Source organism: Nylanderia fulva, unplaced genomic scaffold, assembly GCF_048542155.1.
Source record: "Nylanderia fulva isolate GAGA-0341 unplaced genomic scaffold, ASM4854215v1 Scaffold30, whole genome shotgun sequence".
Lineage (NCBI taxonomy): Eukaryota > Metazoa > Arthropoda > Insecta > Hymenoptera > Formicidae > Nylanderia > Nylanderia fulva.
Window position 1 is genome coordinate 97719 of NW_028190369.1, and position 24295 is coordinate 122013.

Consider the following 24295-nt stretch of genomic DNA (forward strand, 5'->3'; position numbering starts at 1 on the left):
ATTTCGCTTTCGTATGTTTATGTGTGTGTGTTCTCGGTTAAAAAAAACCGCTCTAAGGACTGCATCTAAACATAGTACCATCAATTATTTTAATGTTGAACCTGGAAATAGCATTTTTTTCGATTTTTTTCTTTTGTAAATTCGCAGCGAAATTTAAAAAATGAGTCTGATTGTGAGAGAATTTAAAGTTCGGCACGAGCTGATAACCGCGACGCGCGAGAGTGGCAAAAGGAGCGAAAGAGCGACAGGCGACAGCACGTGTGGTGGGGAGCGGTGGGGGAGGTGGGAGGGCGGCTGATACATGGAATACGGCGGGCAGCGTCTGACTCAGTCTACATCCGACGTTCGCGCGCGTCGTGACGCGAGCTGATCGCGCTCGCAGAACCGGAGTCTTCGGCCGCGGCAATCGAAACGAGAACGTGCAAGAAACGCACTCGACAGCGGTAATACGTGCGAATTGCAGTCTTATCGGACTTGACGGACATCTTGCGCGAGAAATTCGTGAGAAATCTGTCGGATCAAGACGCGAGATTAATCGCCAATTTTTTTCCCCCTTCGTCGTCGGACTTGAGAGAATCGAAAGTGAAGTAAGAGAATAAATCTCGAGGGACGGACGCGATCGACGAAACGAAAAAAAAAAAATAAAAATTCATATCGGGAGAAGAGTGCGGTTATAAAAACAAGACGCGCGAAGTGATCCTCGAAAACGGGGGAGGGCGATATATCGAATATCGCGCGACGACGAGAGCATGACGTAGCAGCGAGAGTAAGAATATATATATATATATATATATATATATCGCGAGATAAAAACCTCGGCGCGCCGAATTTTGTTCTCGCGAAAGGAACCGCCGAAATAAAAATTGGCCGAATTCTCCGATGACAGGCTAATATGCCATTAATCGGTTTGCGAAGCACGGGGATGTTTATGAAAGGGAGCAGGAGAGGGAACGTCGAGTGCAGGAAACTAGTAGACCAGTGTTGGACTTGCAGCGGCAACTTCACGACACTTCTTGCGACAGGTGTAAGTTATTAACGGCGCTGTCTTCTACCTCGCGCAGCGATAATAACTCGGTACGATTGTCATTATATCCCGAGCAAGTGCGCGTAGTTTCGTTCACATCCCGATCTAAAGAGACATACATTTTACGTGCGCGAGTATCGTCTTCGCGAATTCACTCCGCGGCCTGAAAATAGCCGGAGGAAAGAAAGAGGTACGTTTTTCTCTCTCTGTTATCTCTCTCTCTCGTGGTTTATTATTTCGTTTCTGTGCACTTTATTAAAGAACAACGGAAGAAACCCGCCGCGCATCTCGACGGATATACGACGAGGAGAGTCGCTCTCGTTTTTCCCCAGAAAGATTGTATCGGAAAATCGAATCGCGCGAGTGTATATAGAAATATATATATATATATACACACACATATATATATGTGTGTGTGCATGGGTGGTGCGTGCGCTCGCGTGCGAGAGAGCTTGTGTCGGTGAGAGCGGGTCAGTGAACGATTGCGCGCCGCCGCCGTCGTCGTCGCGAGAGCAACGCGAGAAGGAGAAGAGGAGAGTATCTTTCTTTCTCTCTCTCTTTCCCTCCTCTCGGACGCACGTATATATGCACACGTGCGAAAGCGAGGAGAGAAACGTGAAACGCGCGCGTGCGCCGGCTCGTGTGTATTCCTCGGCGCCCTATCGCACATACACATACATACATAAACACACATACGTGGAACCTCCTCGCGCCGGACGTCGCGAGTGCGCGCTCGCGCGCGATATATAGAACCTTACAGGTGCGCGAGTATGCGCGGACACGCGCGCGCGCGATAGAGACGACAGAGGAGCAGAGGAAGAAGAAGGAGAAGGAATCGGAGAGGAAAAGGGTAGAGTAGGAGGTAGAGGGCACACCGGAGGTGGAGGCAGAGGAAGAAGAAGAGAAGAAGCCAGTGACACCGGGAGGGTCGGTTGTTCCTGGTGTGTAAAACGGCCACCGGGATACACTTATATATCTGTGTGAGTGAACGCGCCGAGGAACCGCGTGTGTCGGAAGAAGATCCGCGGATATAAGGTTCTCTCTCTCTCGCGCCCACGAGGGAAAAGAAAAAAAAATACAAGGGGAAAACAAAAGTTCGGGCGAAAAGAAATGCGGGTTCGTTGACTGCGCCGTCGTCGCGCGATGGCCGCATGCTCGTGCCCGGTGCTGCTGGTGTATTATAGTGTGACAGGAGCGACGACGACGACGACGACGACGACGACGATCAGGGCGCGACCGGCGGTGTTCGTGACGACGACGACCTCGACGACAGAGGAGATGCCGGCTGCTCCGAGTTGCTCGCACGTCAAGTCGACGAAGAGCCAAGTCGAGGAGCAGTGAATCTACGCGAGTCTCGTCCGGCTCGTCTATTCGACGTCTCATCTTATCTCGTCGTCATCATCATTATCATCATCACCGACATCGGCGGACTGCGGGGTCGATGAGATTTACAAGGTATGTACTACGTGCCGTTTCGAGAATTTCGATCGTTCGATATCTCGATCGAGTCGAATTTGGGGCGGGAACTGAGAAAAGGAAGGATCGGGTGTCTTTTTCCTCGTTTTGTATATAGGATGAACGATTATATCCTTGACTCAGATCTGATGGTCACCTGGGTGGCAATCGTCGGTAGAATGATTCTTTGAAAAGAGAGAATAAAATTTGTTGTTGGCTGAAAAAAATATAAGTCTACAAAGTCGTAAGAAATAGTAAAAATTAGATTTTTATGGTTTTCTTCCGTATCTGTGCAGACGCAGATATTTATTGCAAGCAGAAACTATAAAAGACCCGACTGAGGAAGAACTATAAAAGACTGACCCGATACTTTTGTCGAGATGATTTCGCGATATTTTCTAATAAAATCAGTCGCGAAATTTTTCTCTCTTTTTCTTCTTTCTCACCCTCACTTTCTCTTTCCGAAAATGCAAATATAAAATTTATTATTGTAACAAATGAATATTTCATATTATGCTCACACGAATATTATAATATATGTAATAATTATTTTGTTCTGTCTCATTGTTTCAAAAAATCCATAAAATTACATTTTATTGTATGCTTCTGCTAAAAACAGATGTCTATTATAAATCTTGTATATTATATGTCTGACAATGAGTGTATTTTAATATATTATTCGATCGATTAAAAAATATATATGTACAGAGAAAATTTCCTCTTAGAATTTACTCCGAAAATCATGATAATCATGATAATAATCAATATGGTATTGGAAGCATTTTACGAGTTTCTCTAATTAATATTTACCATAATAAAAATATTAATATCTATCACAATAAGATATAAAATATGTTTGATTAATTTTACTATGTACATATTTTTATTTTTTTATTGTGATAAATATTAATTAGACAAACTCTTATAAAATTCTTTCAACACTAGGTATATTGTCTCACGATTACCATGATTTTCAGGGTAAATTCTAAGAAAAAATTCTCCGTATATATACAATATGTATATTTTAACAAGATAAAATGTTTGAAAATAGTAAAAACAAAGATCATTATGAATATTAATTTTTTATGAAATTCCACAAATTCTAACATGTAACATTTACACACACTGACTGCTGAAAAGAGCTTCTTATAACAAGGATTTATTGTATATACACTGACAAACGAGTTACAACTTGTAGAAATAAATGTCCTCACTTGCCTATGTCAAGCGAGTTACCAGTGCTACAACTTGCATCTCTCTCGTACCGTTAATATCTCTAGGATTATCATTTCCTCGCAGTGCAATGTAAAATCTATTACGCGACATTCAACGAGGCGGTCAAGGCTACGTTCGCTATTCTCCCATAGTACACCGACCTTCGTCGTCGTCATCACGAAAACGTTAGACTTAAGTCATCATGATAACAATTAAAGAACGATTAATGTAAGTCGCGCGCGCGTGTCGTAGTATTTTTTTTTTCGTTTCCTGCGTCAAAGAGAAAAGACATCTTCCCTTGAACTCGTAATTTCGTACTGCTATCACTCGCTACGGTCAATTCACTTCGCGAATATCGCGAGTATATAACGTATCGTGACCTTTTGCCATTCAGACCCCCGACCATTGACGAGCAGACGTACATATATATTTCGCAATCTGTTTGTGCGCGCAAAGAATCCCATCCCCCTAAATACGACGGAGAAAAAAGACACTTTTTTTACGTAAATCGTTACGTCTGCAATATTCAATGTTATTCTGCGAAACACAGTAATCTCGAACCTTGATCTTATCGTCGCGCGCGTTTCATCGCGTCCGTAATGACCGTCGACGACATGAGTTTCAAGTTACGAGAGAACAATTAGACGCGCCGACTTTAGCGTCGAAAGGAACAAATTGACTTTGGAACGATTCCAATAGCGCGAGTCGTACATTCTAATCGGATTCGGACAAATTTATATGCGATTTTTCTCACGTTCTCGCGCCCAAGTGCAAGGAAATTGTATAACAGCGTCTCGTACAGTTTATGATCTCTCGCGACGATTTTTTTAATTCTCTTCCGATCGTGAAATGATAAATCTTATGAAATAATGCGCGACTTCGTGCCAAGATTAATAAAATAATGATCAACGCATATTATACTACTGTGAACGAAGATTATTATATTGGATGAATATCGTACAGGATATATATTTTTACGAATAAAGAACAATACAATATTTAGATGATAATATCTACATGTAAAATTACGAGATTCTACTGCATGATATATTATTGCAGTTGCACTGACGCAATATTTTATATAGTAAAATGTGTTTAGGAAAAATAAAATTATTCGATAAAACTTTGTATCATCTTTTTCATGTTTTATATATAGGAACAATGTTGTACAAATATCGTAAATATAGCATAATTTTATTATAAATTTTGATTTAGATTAACTAATTACAGATATAGTACATATAGATAGTACAGATAATATAAATATACATATATATAATACACAAAATTTAAATTTTCAATTTAATTATTGTATCTTTTCTCAGTTTTATTTATTATATGAAATCGCATCTATGTTTGAATATCAATTTTGTGATAACGAAATATGTGTTTATATTCATAGAAATTTTCTCATATGATATTGTGTGATAATCAGGCCATCGCATGCAATGAATCGAAAAGTAATTACGTCGCAAAGAAAATCGGAGATGATTGGTCAAGCTTTTAATTGAATCACGCTCTCACTTGTGACGATTAATTGCCGAACAAGAAACTATTAGCAGATTAGAAACACTTGTGTCAAAATCTTGATTAGCATACTTACGAGTTTGCACACGTCATTTATCCGTAACTAATACTTAACAGTTGGTGTGCGAAAATTGGCACGATGTGCAAATGTAAGATGAGTTCTTACGAGTGATATGTAAAACGGCGCAAATCAATGTGACATCGTGTCCTATTTTTCAAGTAATCTTTCCTTAGTCAATTAGTACAAATGTCGTAGTAAATTAATTGTCAATCAATATATTGTGCTCTATCAGAGAATATAAATATATTTGATATAATGCAATATAATAAATTTTTAATAATGTGTTTTTAAACGCAAGATTTGATTAAGGATGCAAATGGAATTTAAATATATTTAATTTTTTTATTTTTCTGTAATCTAGTTACAATAGTTGTGTTCGGAAAGAATAAAAATGAGAAAGCTTTATTTAAATATTCTTTCTAAAATCTAGAATATGCTTTTAAAGATTATTTCATTGTTTCAGAACAGAATTGAACATATATATTTATAAGCATTATTAAAATCTAATATATAAATCATGGATCTTTATTCGCGTTATCTTGATGGAAGTAATTCATTATTTAAATGTATAATATACATATATGAATCTTCAAAAATATATAATACATTTTTATTTAATTTATTTCTATTTCTAAATGTACAAAGTGTTTAAAGTATTATTGAATTATTTATGATAAAATTTGGATAAATATAATTTGTTTAACGTGAATATCTATATTCAAATTCTCATATTTGTAATATCTGTTATATTAAATGATTTATACTATATAATTAAATTGAAGACAAATTATATTGACACAAAACTAATAAGTTATATTTGCAGAATAATTTTTTTTTAAATCATTTTATTGACAAGAGAGAAAAGAGGAGAGGAGAAAGAGAGAGAAAGAGAATATTTTTAATGTTATTTGCATATAATATTTTAACATTTTCTAATTGAGAGAGAATCACATATAAGCAAATTTTTTGACAATAAATATTACGAAGCAAACTGTGGAAATATAAGGAAAATTAATATTAAGGAAAATGAATAACATTGGCGAATAAATTGTACTTGTAATAATTATGTGTCACACAATTATACAAATACATAAGATTATATTCGTTATAAATGAAATATAATGTACCCATTCCATTTTATGTTCCAGAAGAAGTGTCCATCCAGAAGAAACGAAGAGAGATATCGATTCTTGAAGAAAAATTGAGAAAAATATTTCTTGATCTATGTGCGAAACTTTGCAATCCGTATTCTTTCGCGCGTATTTGTTCTTTCAAAAGTCGACAAACTATCACACTGCTCCTTTAATATATCCACGGAATCCAACGCGTGCAGTGTAACACATTGTACAACGGGCTTAAAGTTCTGATCTCCAAAGACCGATTGGTTCTGTCAGAGACATCGCAAGAGCTTTCTCGATTCCACCGAGAAAAGAGGCTTTTCTCAAGAAGATTATCACGATTCGACGAGACGATTGCGTGGACGTTCACTGTGTCCAGAATCCCGTGATCCATGCTCCTCGATCAAACTCAGTCGTCGCGCTTTTAGATCGATCGACTCTGCTGGAAGAAACATCACGAGGAATTGCACACCTCATAGTCGTCCTTCGTAGACTCCGTAAGATCGAGCTGCGATAACCAGCACAATCAAGATTCGATCACGATCGCTGAATCATCCACCTTCTGGATTCCGCTCGGTATCTGCGTTCTTTCCCGAGAAGAGAGACTTCACGATCGTTCATTCGCCGCGTGAGATCGTTATCGGCCACGGGTTTCGGGTAAATCGCTCTATTACCGTATTACGCGATATACTGCACAACGTCTGCTAACGTCGGCGTCGAGTGCGCGTTTTTTTTGCCGAAACTAGCGGACTCGTTTCGATCGTCGATGAACGTGATTCGGTGCCGGGAAAGTGAGGCTCTAATTAACTCGTGTGTGGCGGCCACGTTGTCTACGTGCCACATTGCCTGAGCGGCGGATCGTCCATTTAGGAGACCGAACCGAAGAGGCGGCCAGCTGTTAATCGGCAGCCACCGCGGTGGACATGATTATTTCAAAGGATCTCTTCCTCCTTGGCGACCAGGATTATCTGCGCCTTCCCGTTAACGAGAAGCGCCAGCAACGGGCAATGGGCCGGCCGATCATCAATGCTCCCAGGTAGGAACCACCAATCATTTTTACCCCGATTTCCATTTCAACACTCGAAAGGCTCCAAATTTAAAAAATCAAAAAAGAATTCCAGCGATATTTTTCAATTCTCGGGTAGAAATGTTCAAAGTATCTTGAGTTAAAAATTTCATATTTTTCTTTCAATTTAAGATAGCGCTTCTTACAAGAAAATTTTATCGAAAAATATTAAGTGTGACTAATCGAATATGATTCATCGATTCTTGTATGACATGAAACATTTATTATTAATTTTCCTCGTTTTACTAAATGACAAAAATGACGACAATATTCTTAAAAAATAATCTTCATTTTTATAGTTCATTTTATAGTCAATCACTAGAATTCTTTTTTAAATGTATCAAAAGGACTCTAAAATTCTTTTTGCAAAAGAGAGAGTTCTATAAGTTGTATTAAATTTTTAATAAAAATAGAATTTTACGAGTATTTTTATATTGTATGTCTTCAACGTACCGTGCGATTTTTCGAAGCACTATATTTAATAAAAGAAGAATATATATATATATATATATATATATATACACTAGTTATAAAATATACAATCTGATATCAATGAAAAATAAGCAGTTGAAAGTTAAATTAATTGAACGGTGAGTAATTGAACGATTTTACATTATTTTTCTCAAACTCTAATTCATTAAATAATCTGCCCGATTGGACCCAGGGTAGATAAACCCCCAGGGCTCCGGATGGCACGTTCAATGCATAAGAGATATATGATTTAATAAGTTTTCGCTAAAAATATCGCAACTTTAAGTCATCTAAAAATAAATCAGAATTTGCCTGTGCATAAAATGGCATTTTTTTGCAATTGACAGTCTTAGTGCATTAGGAAAGCAAGTTTATCGTACAAATAGAGTAATTCGTGTACACAGCGCTCAGTTATTCGTTCGCGAAATGACCATTGATTGAATTTTCTATTAGGCGGTTTCTTTTCGTTCGCGCGCAAAAGAGAATCGGCAAGTAGTAGAAGCGTTGAACATCTCAAGCGTACATATACGAGATGCGTTAAAAACACAATGTGTTTGCACGATGTGTCGAGATCGGGAGATTTATGCCGCAACTAATCAATTCGTCGCGCTATTATGAGCTTCGTGATTTTTTACAAGAAAAGTGTGCTGATCTACGCGCGTCGAACCGTTTCGTCGCTCCGTTTCCTCCTTCCATCGATATTTGAATGTTGTTACCGATAACAGTGACTGGCGCGAGTCTTATCGCAGCCGCACGCTATACTTGGGGAATCAATGATACGCGCCAATCGCGCGTGTATAAATAATACATCGTACGATTTTTATCATACCGAACGAAATCTGATCCATCCATCAATGGATCTTCCGCGAAATTCGCGCAAGATAATACACACGTTATCTGAGAAATATTATTGTCCGTCCCATTGAACGATATTTTTATATCGCGAAACACGTGCGAGACACATTAAATTTGCATTTCGAATATGTAAACAGTATAGTAAGTGCAACGTTGCTCCGTAATCCTCTTTCATATTTAACTTTTGCATTCGTGAATTATTCATAATTGCAACGTAAAATTTTATTCGGAAGCTACCATATGATTATCATAATGATATTTAATTATTCATGTATTTGGAAGATACAATAATGAATTATAATTACACTTAATTGTACTATATTTATACGTTTGCATCGGAAAGGAAAAATAACTAATTCCTCCACAGAAAGAAAAATTAACTACCAAAGCTAAATTTTAGCTGCCCCTATATTACACATAAAATTTAATTATGCCCAAAATTTTAGCTATATGATAGCTAATATTTTTTAGCTAAAGAATTCTCCGTTAAACTATAGCTAAAAATATTAATTGTTATAACTCAAATTTAGGCATAATAACTAAATTTGTAATATAAGGAGAAGCTAAAATTTAATTATGGTGGCTAAGTTTTTTTTCCGTGTCATTTTACCTCTCGACAAATTTGGATGACACTGCGAAAAAGTGGATTTCGAAGATTTCCTTTCTTTTATATTTGCACCGAGAAAGAGAGAGAAGCGCACACGCGCGAGGATTCATGACGCTGCTCGTCTCTCGTGTCGGCGAAAATGATGTCGCGGAGCGAAAATAGGGAGACATTCCCTTGCGCGATGCGTGCAAACGACGGGGCCGCTCTTATTTACTTGTAACCTAGAAACGTTCGCGATCGAAAGAAAAATCGGTAGTTTCTCCCGCGAAGAAAAATCGAGTCTTCCGCCTGGAGATGAAACTGTTCCAGTTTCCCATGCGTGACCCACTGTTAGGGATTCTCAAGCGTCTCTCTCGCGATATACTGCTCTCTATGCACAATCTCAATCGCGCACATTCGCCGGCCTCTCGAACCGGCAGGTCCCTCCCTTCGTCCGAGACAGGCGTTTTCTTATTTCGCTTGTGCCGATTTTCTAATCGCGGCTTGTTTGCGTTGGGCTGCACTCTCCAATGTTTCTTACATCTAGCCGATCATTTCTTCTGGATTAAGAGATTTTTTTTTAATTAAGAAATCAAGAGACACGGTAGTGTCTCGCGACCAGTTAAGGGCGTAGCCGAGACACCGTGTATCTTAACGCGAGTCGGACATTTGAGTCTTTATAATATTTCGAATTCTCAATAACGGCTGAAGCAATCGAGTTTATACTAGACTTAATCGATAGATTGAGTTTGAATTATATAATAAAAGTGTCTTTATTTCTGCTCTACGTGATTTGTAAGCAGAGATATATAATTGCAAAGTCGAAATATGAAAAATTTCTTTTAAGAAACGTCCCCGTCATCATCATCATCGACCACGCAAACATAGTAGTATCGTGCTACACGTATTCACACGTATACAACACAAACGCACACATATATCACACGTACACAACACATGAATAGATGCATGTATTGGAAATGTCCATCTCGCACGTTTTACAACAGACGGCGATAGTTGCCCTCCGCTATATTGACAGCGTGCGGGGTTAGATATTTTCAATTTTCAATTTCAATTTTTACATTCAATTTTAATGTTATTATTTGCAAATTTATTGTCATAATAATTTATGTGCAAGTTTACAGTCTGTGATACAAAATCAGATATTTTGCTATTATTTCAATAATATTTCAATTATATAAATGCCTATGTATGAGTATGCATATATTTTTAATAATTTTCTTAATTAGCTTCTATATTTTTTTCAGTTGTACATCAAGCAGGTAGCATTATCAGCTCACTTGTGAGCATGGGTTGGGCAATGGCTAGTTATCATCGCAGCATTCGATTAGCTTAACAAGATAAATCTAATATCAGTGCTATAGGAACTATTTTACAATTTTTCTGGCATTTTCTTATTGCAGGTACATATATATCCAATAATTAATATACAAAATTAAATATTATTCATCACACACTTTGTATCAAAATAATATATTTTTTAAAATTTATTTAATCATTTTTATCATTGTGATTGTAGTGGCAAGGATCTTATTGCTCAGTGTCATTGCAAGCATCTGGCCTGTATATACCATAATATATTGCGTAATACATTGGCTAAGTATGACAATATAGATTTTGATAGATTCCCATGGAATATTGGAATTTTGTCGGACTTACAGTCATCCACCACATATGCAGCCTACAATTAAAGAACGCATTTATTCCATATGATTTGCTTCCGTTATTGGAATATTTAAAATAAAAATTTTATTAATAAATTTCGATGAAATAATTTATAAGAGGTTGAAGAAACTATGAAACAAATTCAGTCTCATAAAAGGGTAGTTGGAACAATAGTGGTGAATGCAGAAGGTATTACATGAGATCATTGACATGATTCACTTGTAGTTGTAAACAAAAATTTATAAAATTATATCTGTTTTAGGTATTCCTATAAAGTCAACATTAGATAATACGACAACAGTTCAATACGCAGGTTTGATAAGTCAATTGTCAGATAAAGCTCGTTCTGTCGTACGTGACTTGAATCCAACAAATGATTTAACTTTCTTGCGCATACGTAGCAAAAAACATAAAATTATGATGGCACCAGATAAAGAATTCATATTAATAGTAGTACAAAATCCAGTTGATTGATATTTAAAAGATACAAAAATATATTTCAAAGTTAAGATTTATTTCTTTGGTTGTTAATTTAATCTGTATGCTACATTGTGGATGTTAATATCTATTCAATTAAATAAAGAAAAATAAAAGAATAAAGCTTAAAAATTATACAAAATGCAGTATTTAATTACTAATTTAACAAATTATGAACTTTTAGAGTTTTTAAATAGTGCTTTCTTCTTTGGTAACAATATTATATTTTTAAGTTTGATAATTATGAAAATATGTATATATAGTAATTCATGGCATGTTTATTTTTGTATTTAATACAATTATAAATGTACATTTCTCATCAATAAAATATCACAGTATCTTTTTTATAATTTAATTTTAATATTGAGATTGTTTTTATTCAGTGGAAAAAAAATGTGTAGTTGGTCCCTATTAATTATACATACATATAAGAGTGTCGCATAAATAATTCTATGCAGTCTTTTTAAGATAATATAAAAATACTTATAAATATAATCAATTAAAATACATATAATCAAAATTGTATGTATTAAAATTCAATAGCATATAAAAAAGATTTTTTGAAATTATATATATATAATAAAAATCCAACATTTTATATATATATATATATATATATATATATATATATATAAATATATATTTATTTATTGTATATCATAAATATATATTTATTTATTTATATTTACCTATCTTTTTTTTATATATATGGTAGAAATACAATGTGAGTTATTTTATTTTGCAAAATTTTTGAAAGTTAAACTATGAAATTATTTCATATAATACCGAGATTCTTTTCATAATAAAGATTAAGAGAGAGTTAGATTTTATCATAAGATTTAAAAAAGTCATAAGATAAGGTTAATTGCATATTGTATAATTTATCTCTCATTTTTTAAAGTAAATAAATATCAAAGTTACATTGCTTGAACTGGTGCGTTTGAAGTATGTTGTCTTTTTGAGGAATGCAAGACAATATAGTACAAAAGCATTGCTGTAATTCCCAAGAAAAAGGAAATGATACAAATAATAAAGATTATATTAAAGTACTAAGCCTCTTTAACTGCAGGAGGACAAGCATATTGCCATAATAAATTTGCTGCAATATTTTCAAAAAAGCAGATAACATAGAAAGATAGATGTTTTCAAAATGTTTTGCTATCTACAGCATTGAGATATATAAAAATGTGCACTATGCCAATAACGGAAGCAAATAATATGGAATAAATGCGTTCTTTAATTGTAGGCTGCATATGTGGTGGATGACTGCAAGTCCGACAAAATTCCAATATTCCATGGGAATCTATCAAAATCCATATTGTCATACTTAGCCAATGTATTACACAATATATTATGGTATATACAGGCCAGATGCTTGCAATGACACTGAGCAATAAAATCCTTGCCACTACAATCACAATGATAAAAATGATTAAATAAATTTAAAATAAATTTTTAAAAATATATTATTTTGATACAAATTGTGTGATGAATAATATTTAATTTTGTATATTAATTATTGGATATATATGTACCTAAAATAAGAAAATGCCAGAAAAATTGAATTTGCTTATTTATTTAAAGATGCTTATCATATACAAAAATGAATGATATAATCTCTAAAAACTCACCTTTAAAAAAAGGTAAAAAAAGGCGACCAGTTAAGGGCACGCCATTAACAAAAATTATCCATTGCAAACCCATGTACAATAGAATTGTATGAAAAATTATCGATTATAAACCCATGTACAATCGTAACAAAAGTAATGAAATAAAAAAAAATTGCGCCAAGTGAAAGTAGAAACTTGTACCAGTGGAAAATTAAAGTTGCAGACATATATAGAGTCGTATAATGAATCAATAAAAATTTAAATTTGCAAATGTAGAATTGTACCATAAAAAAACTTATCTTTTAAAAAAAAAGATAAACAAGATGCCAAGTCCATGCGCCATGTGAAAAAGTGTTAAACAAAAAAGTATTTTTAAGTAAAAAAATCTATCAATTGACAAAAATTTATGTTCTAAAATTAATATCTCTACAAAAAGTAATGTCCAATTATTGCGCGAATAAATAAACATTTTTATAAAAAATTAAAATTTAAAAACTTATGCAAATTTAAAATTAATATAAAATAAAAAATAAAAAAATTTTAGTTAAAAAAACTGGGCGCGCTGCAATGAGTTTAAAAGTAACAATTTAATTTTAATATCATTAGAATATTATTTAGCAGCGCGCCCAGTTTTTTTAACTAAAATTTTTTTATTTCTTTTTATTTTATATTAATTTTAAATTTGCATAAGTTTTTAAATTTTAATTTTTTATAAAAATGTTTATTTATTCGCGCAATAATTGGACATTACTTTTTGTAGAGATATTAATTTTAGAACATAAATTTTTGTCAATTGATAGATTTTTTTACTTAAAAATACTTTTTTGTTTAACACTTTTTCACATGGCGCATGGACTTGGCATCTTGTTTATCTTTTTTTTTAAAAGATAAGTTTTTTTATGGTACAATTCTACATTTGCAAATTTAAATTTTTATTGATTCATTATACGACTCTATATATGTCTGCAACTTTAATTTTCCACTGGTACAAGTTTCTACTTTCACTTGGCGCAATTTTTTTTTATTTCATTACTTTTGTTACGATTGTACATGGGTTTATAATCGATAATTTTTCATACAATTCTATTGTACATGGGTTTGCAATGGATAATTTTTGTTAATGGCGTGCCCTTAACTGGTCGCCTTTTTTTACCTTTTTTTAAAGGTGAGTTTTTAGAGATTATACCAAATTTCTGAATTTGACCCTCTCTCGCTCGCTACATGAACCATACAACGACAATGATCTAAAATACTCGACATTTCTGGCTTTGCACTTGAATAAACTTCATAATTGCAATATAATGATAGACTTATCTATATTACATCAAAAAGAAAATTATATCGAAGTATCCAGATATATAAATATCTACTCACGAAATAGGAAGTTTGTAGAAAGCAAAGATAAAATAAAAAAATATAGAGAAACGAGGATAAAGGATTTGCAACGATTTAAAAATAATAAGAATAATAATATTTAGCCAATATTTATGAATGAAACCTGCTAATAATAATCGCATTTTTTAAGAGAAATTTCTGAAGTATTATTTTTATACCTAGATGAAAAGGAGTGTGTGATACACATATATAGGTATTTTATATTTTCAATAATTTAAAAATAAATTGAAATATTATTAATATTTAAAACATTTTTATTTTAATAATGAATTTATAATAACAGAGCATATCTACTTATACAGAAAACGATATTACGAAAAAATATGAAAAATGTATATTATATTTTATAGCAAATATTTGTGCGTAATAAACATTTATCTGACGTCTCGCAACATCTCGTAAATGACTTTAAATATCCTTAAATGACCTTTACTTGGATCCTAAATTGATCCTCATGAATATCAATGACTTTAGTGGCTTAGTTCTAAGAGAATAAAAAATTGTGACGTTATATAAAGTGAAATAATTTTGTAATAATTTTTTTATATATCGAGCCGAACGAAATTCCCTGGTAAAAGATTGTGTAAAAATTTTATTAAAAAAATATATGTATATAATTTTTTTAAATTTTAATTAACAGTGGATGTTCATTTTTCTCTGAGAAGTAATCGACCTTTTATGTGTCACAGTTTGCGTGAGAGCGAGAAATTCGCATAGCTACTTTGAAATCTATGGCATTTCGCCGCAGCAGACGTAGTGTTGCCATAAAAGTCTTTTGATAAGTGGATTTCTCTCGATGTTACTCTTACAATGTTGCATTCAAAATACGATCTTTCTTTCTATTTATTTTCAAGTATGGTTTTATATAAAAATAATTAAATACGATAAAATATTTTCGACCTTTGGAAATAGAAATTAATTTAGAGTTAATAACATTATGAATACATGTTAATTTATAATTAATTAATTACTAAAAATACATATGAACATATAATTCATATATCAATTCAATTTCATATAATTATATGAAAATAAAGAAATTATATGGAATAAGTAATTTTTATAATTTTTTATTTTCATATAATTATAAAGAAACAAAAATTTGAAATATCTCACACAACAAACTTTGTCAACAAATCATGTTGCTAACGTGTGTCATATACGATACTATAATTATCTACCTATCGTATAAATGCAATGCCCTCGACTTGCTACGTGTAGATATCGATTTTAATAACCTCAATCATTAAGTCATATTGAAACGAGAGAAAGAAAGAAAAAGAAAGAGAGAGAGAGAGAGAGAGAGAAGGGCTAGAAAACGAGTCGATATAAATATCCTTTGTATATACTTTTTATGAGTGTACCTATTCTCATATATTTAAATGCTAAATTTAGAGATTGTTATATTTAAAAAAATGTAAATTCCATTTTTGTCAATATTAATATTATATTTAAAGGAATTAATGTTATAGTATTTTTTCTTCTCTTGTTTTTATTTGGAAAATTGCAGTTTACAATTATCATTGATAATTTAAGTATGTCTTCTCTTCTGAGTATCTCTTATCATAAAAAACATTATAAGACATGAAAATATAAATTTATTATTTCTTATATATATATGTCTAAACATTTTTTGCACATATTATTTTTTCAAACAATCTTTTGTATGTAGATCGATAGCTCTAACGCGACTATAATATAGTTTGTGTACGGCTAAAGAGTTTCTATTTTCTTGGACTAAAGCTTGCAAGTGCGCGCAAAGCAACTTACAAGCTGTCATAAGTCTGCTATCGGAAAACGCATTCTCTTGGCACACTAAGGAGACGAGTTCGCTCCTGCGTAAAGAATAACGAGAGTATTTTGTTTAAGTGAAACGAAGTAAGACAGAAGTGGGACGAAAAATAGGGGGAAAAAGAAGGAAAACGCGGTATCTCACTGTCATCGTGTGCGGCGATGAGAGATGAAATCGAGGACGGTGGCAGACCATGCTATTAAGCAGATTGAATATTACCCTATATTCGGTAGATGTGCAATCAATAGCCTAGAAAAATGCGCTATTCGCCTTCGTAGCTATGTGTCCTTGAATCAAACCTATCAGCTTCGCGCGCAATTTGCCACGGAATGATGACGCATATACGTGCTTCACCGTTTTGCGTTCTGTCGTTAAGAAGCGCGACTATTGCTCTCGTAATAATATGTATACGAAAACTAATCCGGGAGAGAAGAGTACTTATTTTTGTTTTATTTTTTATTTTAATAGAACGACTCGTATCGCGCTTATATTTTTTAAAATCAAATTCTCTCTTTATTTTTATTTAACATTTGTATTAAAAGAAATTGTTTTGCAATTTTGAACGCAATATTTTTACAGCTGTTTTTATTTCGTACTAGAACGCCGGAAATCGATTTCTCGAACATTCGTGACGTTAAATTGTAATCCTGGATCTATCGATTAATCTACAATCCGCGATATAATTGTGTAAAATATTCCATTATTTGTCCAACCATTATTTGTCGCTTTTATAGTTATTATTCGGAACGAAGAACAGTGATATTTATTCACAAGTGATAAATCAGATATAAAAAAATATCTCGGTAAAATATTTTCAACATGCTATAGTCAAAGCATTATAAATACGTTAAATCAAAAACAAAGCGAGTATTTTTACTTTAAAACTCGAACTTACAACGTTCCAATTAATATTAACTTTTAGATAGTACATATCACGTTGATAAATATGCAATACAATTTCTCTCTCTCCTTCTTCCTCGGTATTCGCGTACCGAAATCAAAATATTTCGTATCGGGAGCAAAGTATCGCAACTTGTATATCGAACATCCCCACACTCCCCGATGATTTCGTCGCCCACGACTTCAGTCTTGACGCGCGAATATCGCACGCTCGTTCGACACGAAGCGCATTGCGCCGCACGTTGCGTTGCGTCGCGTTGCGTTGCGTTGCGTCGCGTTGCATTGCGTCGCGTCTCGTCGCGTCGCACAAACACGAAGGACGAATCTGCGAGGCAACGGGCGAGGCGAACGCATGAACTACGAGGAATGCGAATGGCTTGATCAAGCCCGTTTAAAACGAAGCGCTCCCCTCATCGCGAGCCGACGTCGCTGACCTGCCTCACGCGAGTCGCTCTACTGTGTGTCTCGCGTTCTGGGTATACTCGTTCTTCCGTAGAAAGACAGCCGGCGAATATACAAGGCATACCCTTCCTAAATTGGAAGCCGCGCTTAGAAAAATAAACGAGAGAAGAGGTGGTACCAAGGCCGATTTTCGAACGGTAAATAAGAAGGCAATCTCCGGCTCTATAATCAATCGTATTACACGTTTAATTCCGTCAAAACGACACGAATCATTTCAATTGAAAAATTATATACTCGAGTTTAAACCAATCTTTTTTGAGGATTAAAATTAGTCTTGTGTTAAATGTTTAGGGAATTGTTAAAATATTATTGCATCGAGCAGATCTTTCGCAATTAAAATTATATTTTACAAATGTACACACACACATACATATATAAACATTTGTGCATGTGTGTGTATATGTGTAAATTGCTTGAGGCTTGTTACAATCACGCAGTAGTAAAGTAGTATTATCTCGACAATTATGTTTCTCGATAATATTGAGAAACGGTAGAACTTAAATGCATAGAACAAAGTCTAATGGCACAAAATATTATATATTGTGTCTGTAGTTATCTTTACAAAATTTATGATACGTCACAAAAACTGCGAAAATTAATACATGTAAAGATGTGTGATACGTTGTAATTCCTTCACTATATAATTAAATATTTTTGTATATAGCTGTTTCTGAACATACCTATATATTTATCTATAAATCTATATTTCTCGACATTATATGTATAAAAATAGATGCATATTATACCAGTATACTCGTTATCAGGACTTATCTGTGATGAACGCGATAAGGAGGACAGCCGTTTTGACCTTGTTTGCAAAGAGCACGAATGTCTGAGATCGACTTTGAAAGGAATGCAAATGTCTCTCGATTTAAGACAACCCACGAAGGGTTGGAACGAAGTGGAGCGAGCGAGAAATTGCTCTCTGCCCGATGTACATATTTTTTTTATTTGATAAAATGCGCGATCATAGCACGAGTTTATGATTAATAATTCACTCGGTGCAATGGAGACACGCGGTTGTAGCTGTACGTATTTATGCGATGCCGCTGCGAAGTAGTTGCATAGCAACGTGAATAAAAATTCCGACAAAGATTCATCGTGTCGCTTGATATAACATTTGCTTATTTTACGAAGACGCGTAGATGGGACATTTTTTTAAATATAAAAAATAACGTGAGAATTATATCAATATAGGAGGATTCAAAGGCGAACAAGTGAAGCGACGAAATGGGAAAAATTTTCATCATGATTGGTATCAAAAGGCATAGAAAATATTTGTATAGAGAAAATTGATATAGAAAATACAAATCAAGAACAAAACAACAATTCTTTTTTAGCTGTCACAGAATATAGCGAAATAGAGTAAATTGTCGATTGGACACACATACATATGCACACATACCTGCGCGAGTTAAAATAATTGTTTCTATCCCAAGAAATTGTGTGTGACGATATTGTAGTGAATTTAACATGCAACACCATTGATCTGAATCGAAAACGCGGTTTCGCTCTCGCGGTGACAATTTTCTCTTTGCAAAATCCAGGGGGGAGAGAATGTCTTCCCGCGAGAAAGAATTAAAATTCGATCCTTCCGCTTGAAGAAGAAAGACGAGATGCCTAGCGAGCGCAACGCTGACCTACCTCAAGCGAGAAACGGCTTTCGGAGGAACGCGCGCGCTTATTATCTATCGCGTTGTAATACGAGGCGGTTTATCCTCTCTTCCTCTCATTTTGGGTTCGTAAGAAGCGAGAGAAGAGAGATAGAGAGCCAAGGACGTTCCGTGTGGGCCGGACGACGGGGCCGGAAATCACGTTCCCGACTGTTAAACGCGAGAAAGAGTGCGGCCCGTAAGCCGAATTGAAAGAAGCGCACACCGCTGTTATGTACTTTAGATTTAGTGGGCAATTTTACCGGGCGCACTTATTACCGACCATGTGCTGCGATTATGCTTTCGCCAAGGGACATACCCCGAGCCGGCATTAGGCCAATAACAAAGGCGGCTCACGCTTGTTGCAGTAAATTTACAGTTGCAGCACAGTCTGTCACTAGTGTTCTGAAAGGAGGGTAGGAAGGCGAAGACACCTAACTTGAGCACATCATTTGAATTTAAGCGTCTCCCTTCTCTCTCTTTCTCTCTCTCTCTGCTTTGATGTATCAATGATACTTTTTTAAGTCTCAAGCATTTGTCAAATAATCGATATTATGTTACATTGCATATTCGAACAACAAAATACTCCTTTTTCATACATATTTATCTTTTTGATTCTAAATCGCTAGATACCTTATTCAATCTATGTTTTTATAATAATATTATCTTACAATAATTTAGATAGAAAAATTTAAAAAATAATTTATATTTTAATTTACACATTATTCTTAATCGAATTCAAATACGATTAATATTAATAGACACTAATGAGTTTAATTTCTTTATACAAATTCGTATATGTTAAATTTTATTATATTTGATTTCCATTTTTAAATATGTTAATTTTTTGAAAAAAACTTTTATTTTTTAATTGCATTTTATATATATTTCGTGAGAAGAAAAATAAACGGAGAACATATATAGAATCGGAGAGATTATATATTCATACACAAAGAAAAAGAAAAAATTAATTAAACGAGCGAATGGTGCGAACAGTATGAGGAAAAGACGAGATAAAATGATTAGTTACTCGTTTTTATATCTATACGCGTCTGCAACAAACAGATATGGATATTATATAAGTGTAAAAAAAAGTATCATTATTTCTCTCAATCGTGATGAAATCTTGGATTAATTCATACTTGATTATCTTTCATATAAAATAAATTGCACACTATCTCTTCCGGCAAACTATTTCTTAATTAGACCATAATTTAAGGTTTTATGTTAAGGTGAAGTTTACTTCAAACAAACTAGAGATTAGATTTGTGATTATTTGATCACTTCAAACAAGTTGAAGCTCTCAACACATCGATTTTCAATATATAACTTGTAACTGAAGAGATTGTCGGTGTCGCATTTTTATTTGAGAGAAATCGATTCCAAATTAATCGAAGATTTTTTTCAGACGAAAGAAATGACGAACAGATAAACTCTCCGCATTGTCACTCCGCATTATACGTTTGCAAACGCGTTGCAGTGGCTCCTTTGTTATCGCTCTTGTTGCCGTCCCAGTTTCTTCGCTCCGATACACGCAACGCGTTTCAATACGAAGTACTGCACAATGCTATTTGCTTTGAGTCGCTCTTTGCTGAAACAATGGCACGATTTGTGTCTTCACTGTCATCGTTGTTAAACCGATTAAGTCAACTTTGAGAAAGTGGCGGTCTGCCACTTCGATCTGATATGCATTCGATCCTGTTGCGATTCGCGTTAAGAACAAAGTAGAAACATCAATATAGAGGATGACACAAATATTCCAAATATTTTTCTTGCATTTCTTTTTTTATCTCAAACCATTCGTTAGATTATAATGTATTAGAAATCAATACATATAAAAAATTAATGTGCATAGATGTTTGTATTTTATTATAACGAGTTATTTTCTCTGTCTCTCGTATTGATTCAATATTTACGTTGAATAATTACGTTGAAATGAATAATTATATTTACGTATTTATTAAAATGTCATTTCTAATATGATTTGTCATGTTTGATAGGAAAATTTTAAATCCAAGTTATAATAAAAAGAGATACATTCAAAAAATTCGAGGGAGATAATGAATAGAGAAAGAGTTTGCTGTATAAAAAAGTATGTAATATATCACATCAAAATATGCAAAATTACAGAAATAATGAGTGTAATTTTACAGATTTTTTTACAGTGCAGATGTATAATTGAGGGTTTCTCCTTCGATTATCTCTCTCTCTCTCTCTCTGTATCTATAACGATGGCGTTGAGATCGTAGTTCTTTCGGAGAAGAGAAGACAGAGTCGGCTGGTATGAGAGAAGACACCCTCCGCGGTAACTGCTCTTGCGCCGGAGACCGCTTCGCGTCCGTACAGAAATAGCCTTAGGAGCCCGACGACTACGCACGTCGAGACGCATATTATGTAGCGGTACCGCGCTCTCTCGAGAATGCGATTATTTTCTCGCGATCGTCGATAGCCGTGCGCAATCCCCTTCTCTGCGCCTGCGACAGAAAATCAAACACTCTGCTTATTTTGCCCCGTCTTTGAAAACAATGCGATATCTTGGCACGTCCTGGCCTCTTAAGAGAGGCAGAGAGAACAGAGAAAAGTTTCATCAAATCTTTATTATTCTGCTTCATTACAATCTAGCTATAACGCAGACAAAATCTCTTAATGGTTCAAGTTTATTAATTATGTGGAATTATATATAAATTGAAAAAATAAACGCACATACACACTGAAAAAAATGTGTGAACTTGATGACTAAACCTTTCAACTAAATTACTATTTTGTTAATTGAACATACATTAATATTTAAGTCAAATATACATACGTTTTGTTAGATTTAATATGTTACATTTTTAAATATTTTTAAAAAAGTAAAACTTCTCTCGACCGTACTGGCAAATATTATTTATTAAATCACAACGTTTCGACTCTTCTTTGAATCCTAATCAAGTGATTTGTGAAAGTAAAAATAAAATTATAATTTTAAGATGTCACAAGAACGAATATAGTGTCCGTTTGACAACACGTCAAGACTCTTAGACGATTTCTCTCATAACTCGTCTAAGAGTCTTGACGTGTTGTCAAACCGACACTATATTCGTTCTTGACATCTTAAAATTATAATTTTATTTTTATTTTCACAAATCACTTGATTAGGACTCAAAGAAGGGTCGAAACGTTGTGATTTAATAAATAATATTTGCCAGTACGGTCGAGAGAAGAGTTTTACTTTTTTAAATTCTGTCTGGCGATTCTCAAATATCTACGTTTTTATTTTTTTAAATATTTTTATATGTTCAATTAACAAAATAATATTTAATTAAAAGGTTTAATCAAGTTAATACATTTTTTTCAGTGTACAAATTTAAAAATCTTGTAGCTAGAAAAGTTGATCATATAGCATTTACACATCATTACGATTTTTATAATAGTCAAGAATTGCTTGATATGGAAAGATTGCTGTAGCAATATAAATGAAATATCGTGTTTCTAAGGGAAGGTAAAAATTGAAAAAATGAGGAAAAATTGAGGAAATTCTCGCGTGCTATTACGTTTCGATTATCGTTTCATATGTCGATATTAAAAATATGAGAACTTTCGATTTGGCATTCTGAGATCGAAATGCATCTCGTATAGTATACGGTATTCCCCGACTAGTTCTTGAAAAGCTGTCCAGCTGGAGGCAATAAACATTCTTGCTGACACGATTATTGCAGCCACGCCGACAGGATCTATTAAAAGTCGTGTCGATGATGCGTGTTGTAGGCGCCCCGATCGTAAAAACTTTGTTTACGAGGGCGAAGATACGAGCGATCGCAAACTCATTAGACTTCGAGCCTGCTCTTAAGACGAGGCAGATGCATTCCGCAAAAGGCAAATTTATTTTTCTCTGATAAGTCTGCACCGACCAGCCAATCAAGTGATCAACGAATATTTTGTCGATCGAAAAAAAACAATTTCTTCCAACACTGTGTCCTAAAGCGTTATTCAGTTGATTGATTATAAAACGATCAATTTCTACCACTATGTCCTGAAACGCTATTCAATTGATTGACTATAAAACGAAATCGTTTTCTATAAATAACGATTAATTTCGTGATGTTGAGATTTTTTAAATTTCTTCAGAATTTTTATAATCTTAAAGAGTCTTTTTTACATTTGTCGTTGTTGTATTGCATTATATTATAGGTGATACTCCGATTAAGTTCGTATGACTCTTTGTAATAGTAAACTTTGTATATAGTATCGCTCATGAAAAAATCTTGCGTTTTTACATATTTCTAAAGATATGAAAAAGCTACACAAATTATAAGGAAAAATGTCAAATTTAACAATTTAAGGCTCCTTGAAAATTTTGACTTGAAACTCAGTTACATCAAGTACAATGCATTTTCTGATTAATTTTTGTTGAAGAAAAATAGGCACTAAATTTTATACTGACAAATTTTTTACTGAAAGTAAAGCTGTAAATTTGAAACAGTTCTTTATAAATCCTTCATTTGCATATAAGTTTATTTTATTACATTTTGATGTATTATAGATGATTATTTTATTTGATCATATAAAAGAATCCGCTATAAATTGAAATAACGTCAAAATAAAGCATATTTAACAATCATGATTGGCGAGCTCAAGAGATGCTCGTGATCGGCAAATCCGATATAGAATAACGAGGGCGAAAACGAGCGGAGGTGAAGGGGTAGAGAAATGATAGAATTTAATGTCGACGGCGCGCCGTTTGATAAGATGGGCGATATATGTACGTACAATCATGCGGTCATCGAGTCGTTAGTCGTTACTACCGCGTCGCACTGACCTTTAAGCGCGGGGGTCAATTCTGGTTGTGTTCCTTCGTCCGTGTCACGTACTTATGTGGTGATTTTCTCATGATGCGCCGTAATTGACGCGCCTACCTCAATTCCGTCACACTTTCGCCGGATGCGATTTTCGTGGCGCGTCTG

At 34.0% G+C, this 24295-nt stretch overlaps 2 protein-coding genes across 2 annotated transcripts in view; both read left to right on the forward strand.

The window, feature by feature from the left end:
• Window positions 1-316: 316 nt before the first annotated feature.
• E23 (ABC transporter G family member E23) overlaps window positions 317-24295 on the forward strand; it is a 149389-nt gene continuing 125410 nt past the window's right edge. Inside the window, exons 1-2 of the mRNA XM_029302366.2 lie at window positions 317-2479; window positions 6431-7436. Of these exons, the coding sequence (XP_029158199.1) occupies window positions 7324-7436 (113 nt within the window). The 5' untranslated portion in view covers window positions 317-2479; window positions 6431-7323. The remainder of the gene's footprint in view (window positions 2480-6430; window positions 7437-24295) is intronic.
• LOC146722526 (dynein light chain roadblock-type 2-like) lies at window positions 10352-11552 on the forward strand. The gene is made up of 4 exons (XM_085484634.1): window positions 10352-10425; window positions 10647-10802; window positions 10919-11253; window positions 11327-11552. Exons 3-4 carry the CDS (start codon window positions 11196-11198, stop codon window positions 11536-11538), a joined length of 270 nt encoding a protein of 89 aa, XP_085340760.1. The 5' UTR covers window positions 10352-10425; window positions 10647-10802; window positions 10919-11195; the 3' UTR covers window positions 11539-11552.

Coding starts and splice junctions, on each gene's coding strand:
- LOC146722526 (XM_085484634.1), top strand. CDS start 11,196: ATGAAACAAATTCAGTCTCATAAAAGGGTAGTTGGAACAATAGTGGTG. Junction 11,254..11,326: donor AATAGTGGTGAATGCAGAAG/GTATTACATGAG, acceptor TATCTGTTTTAG/GTATTCCTATAAAGTCAACA.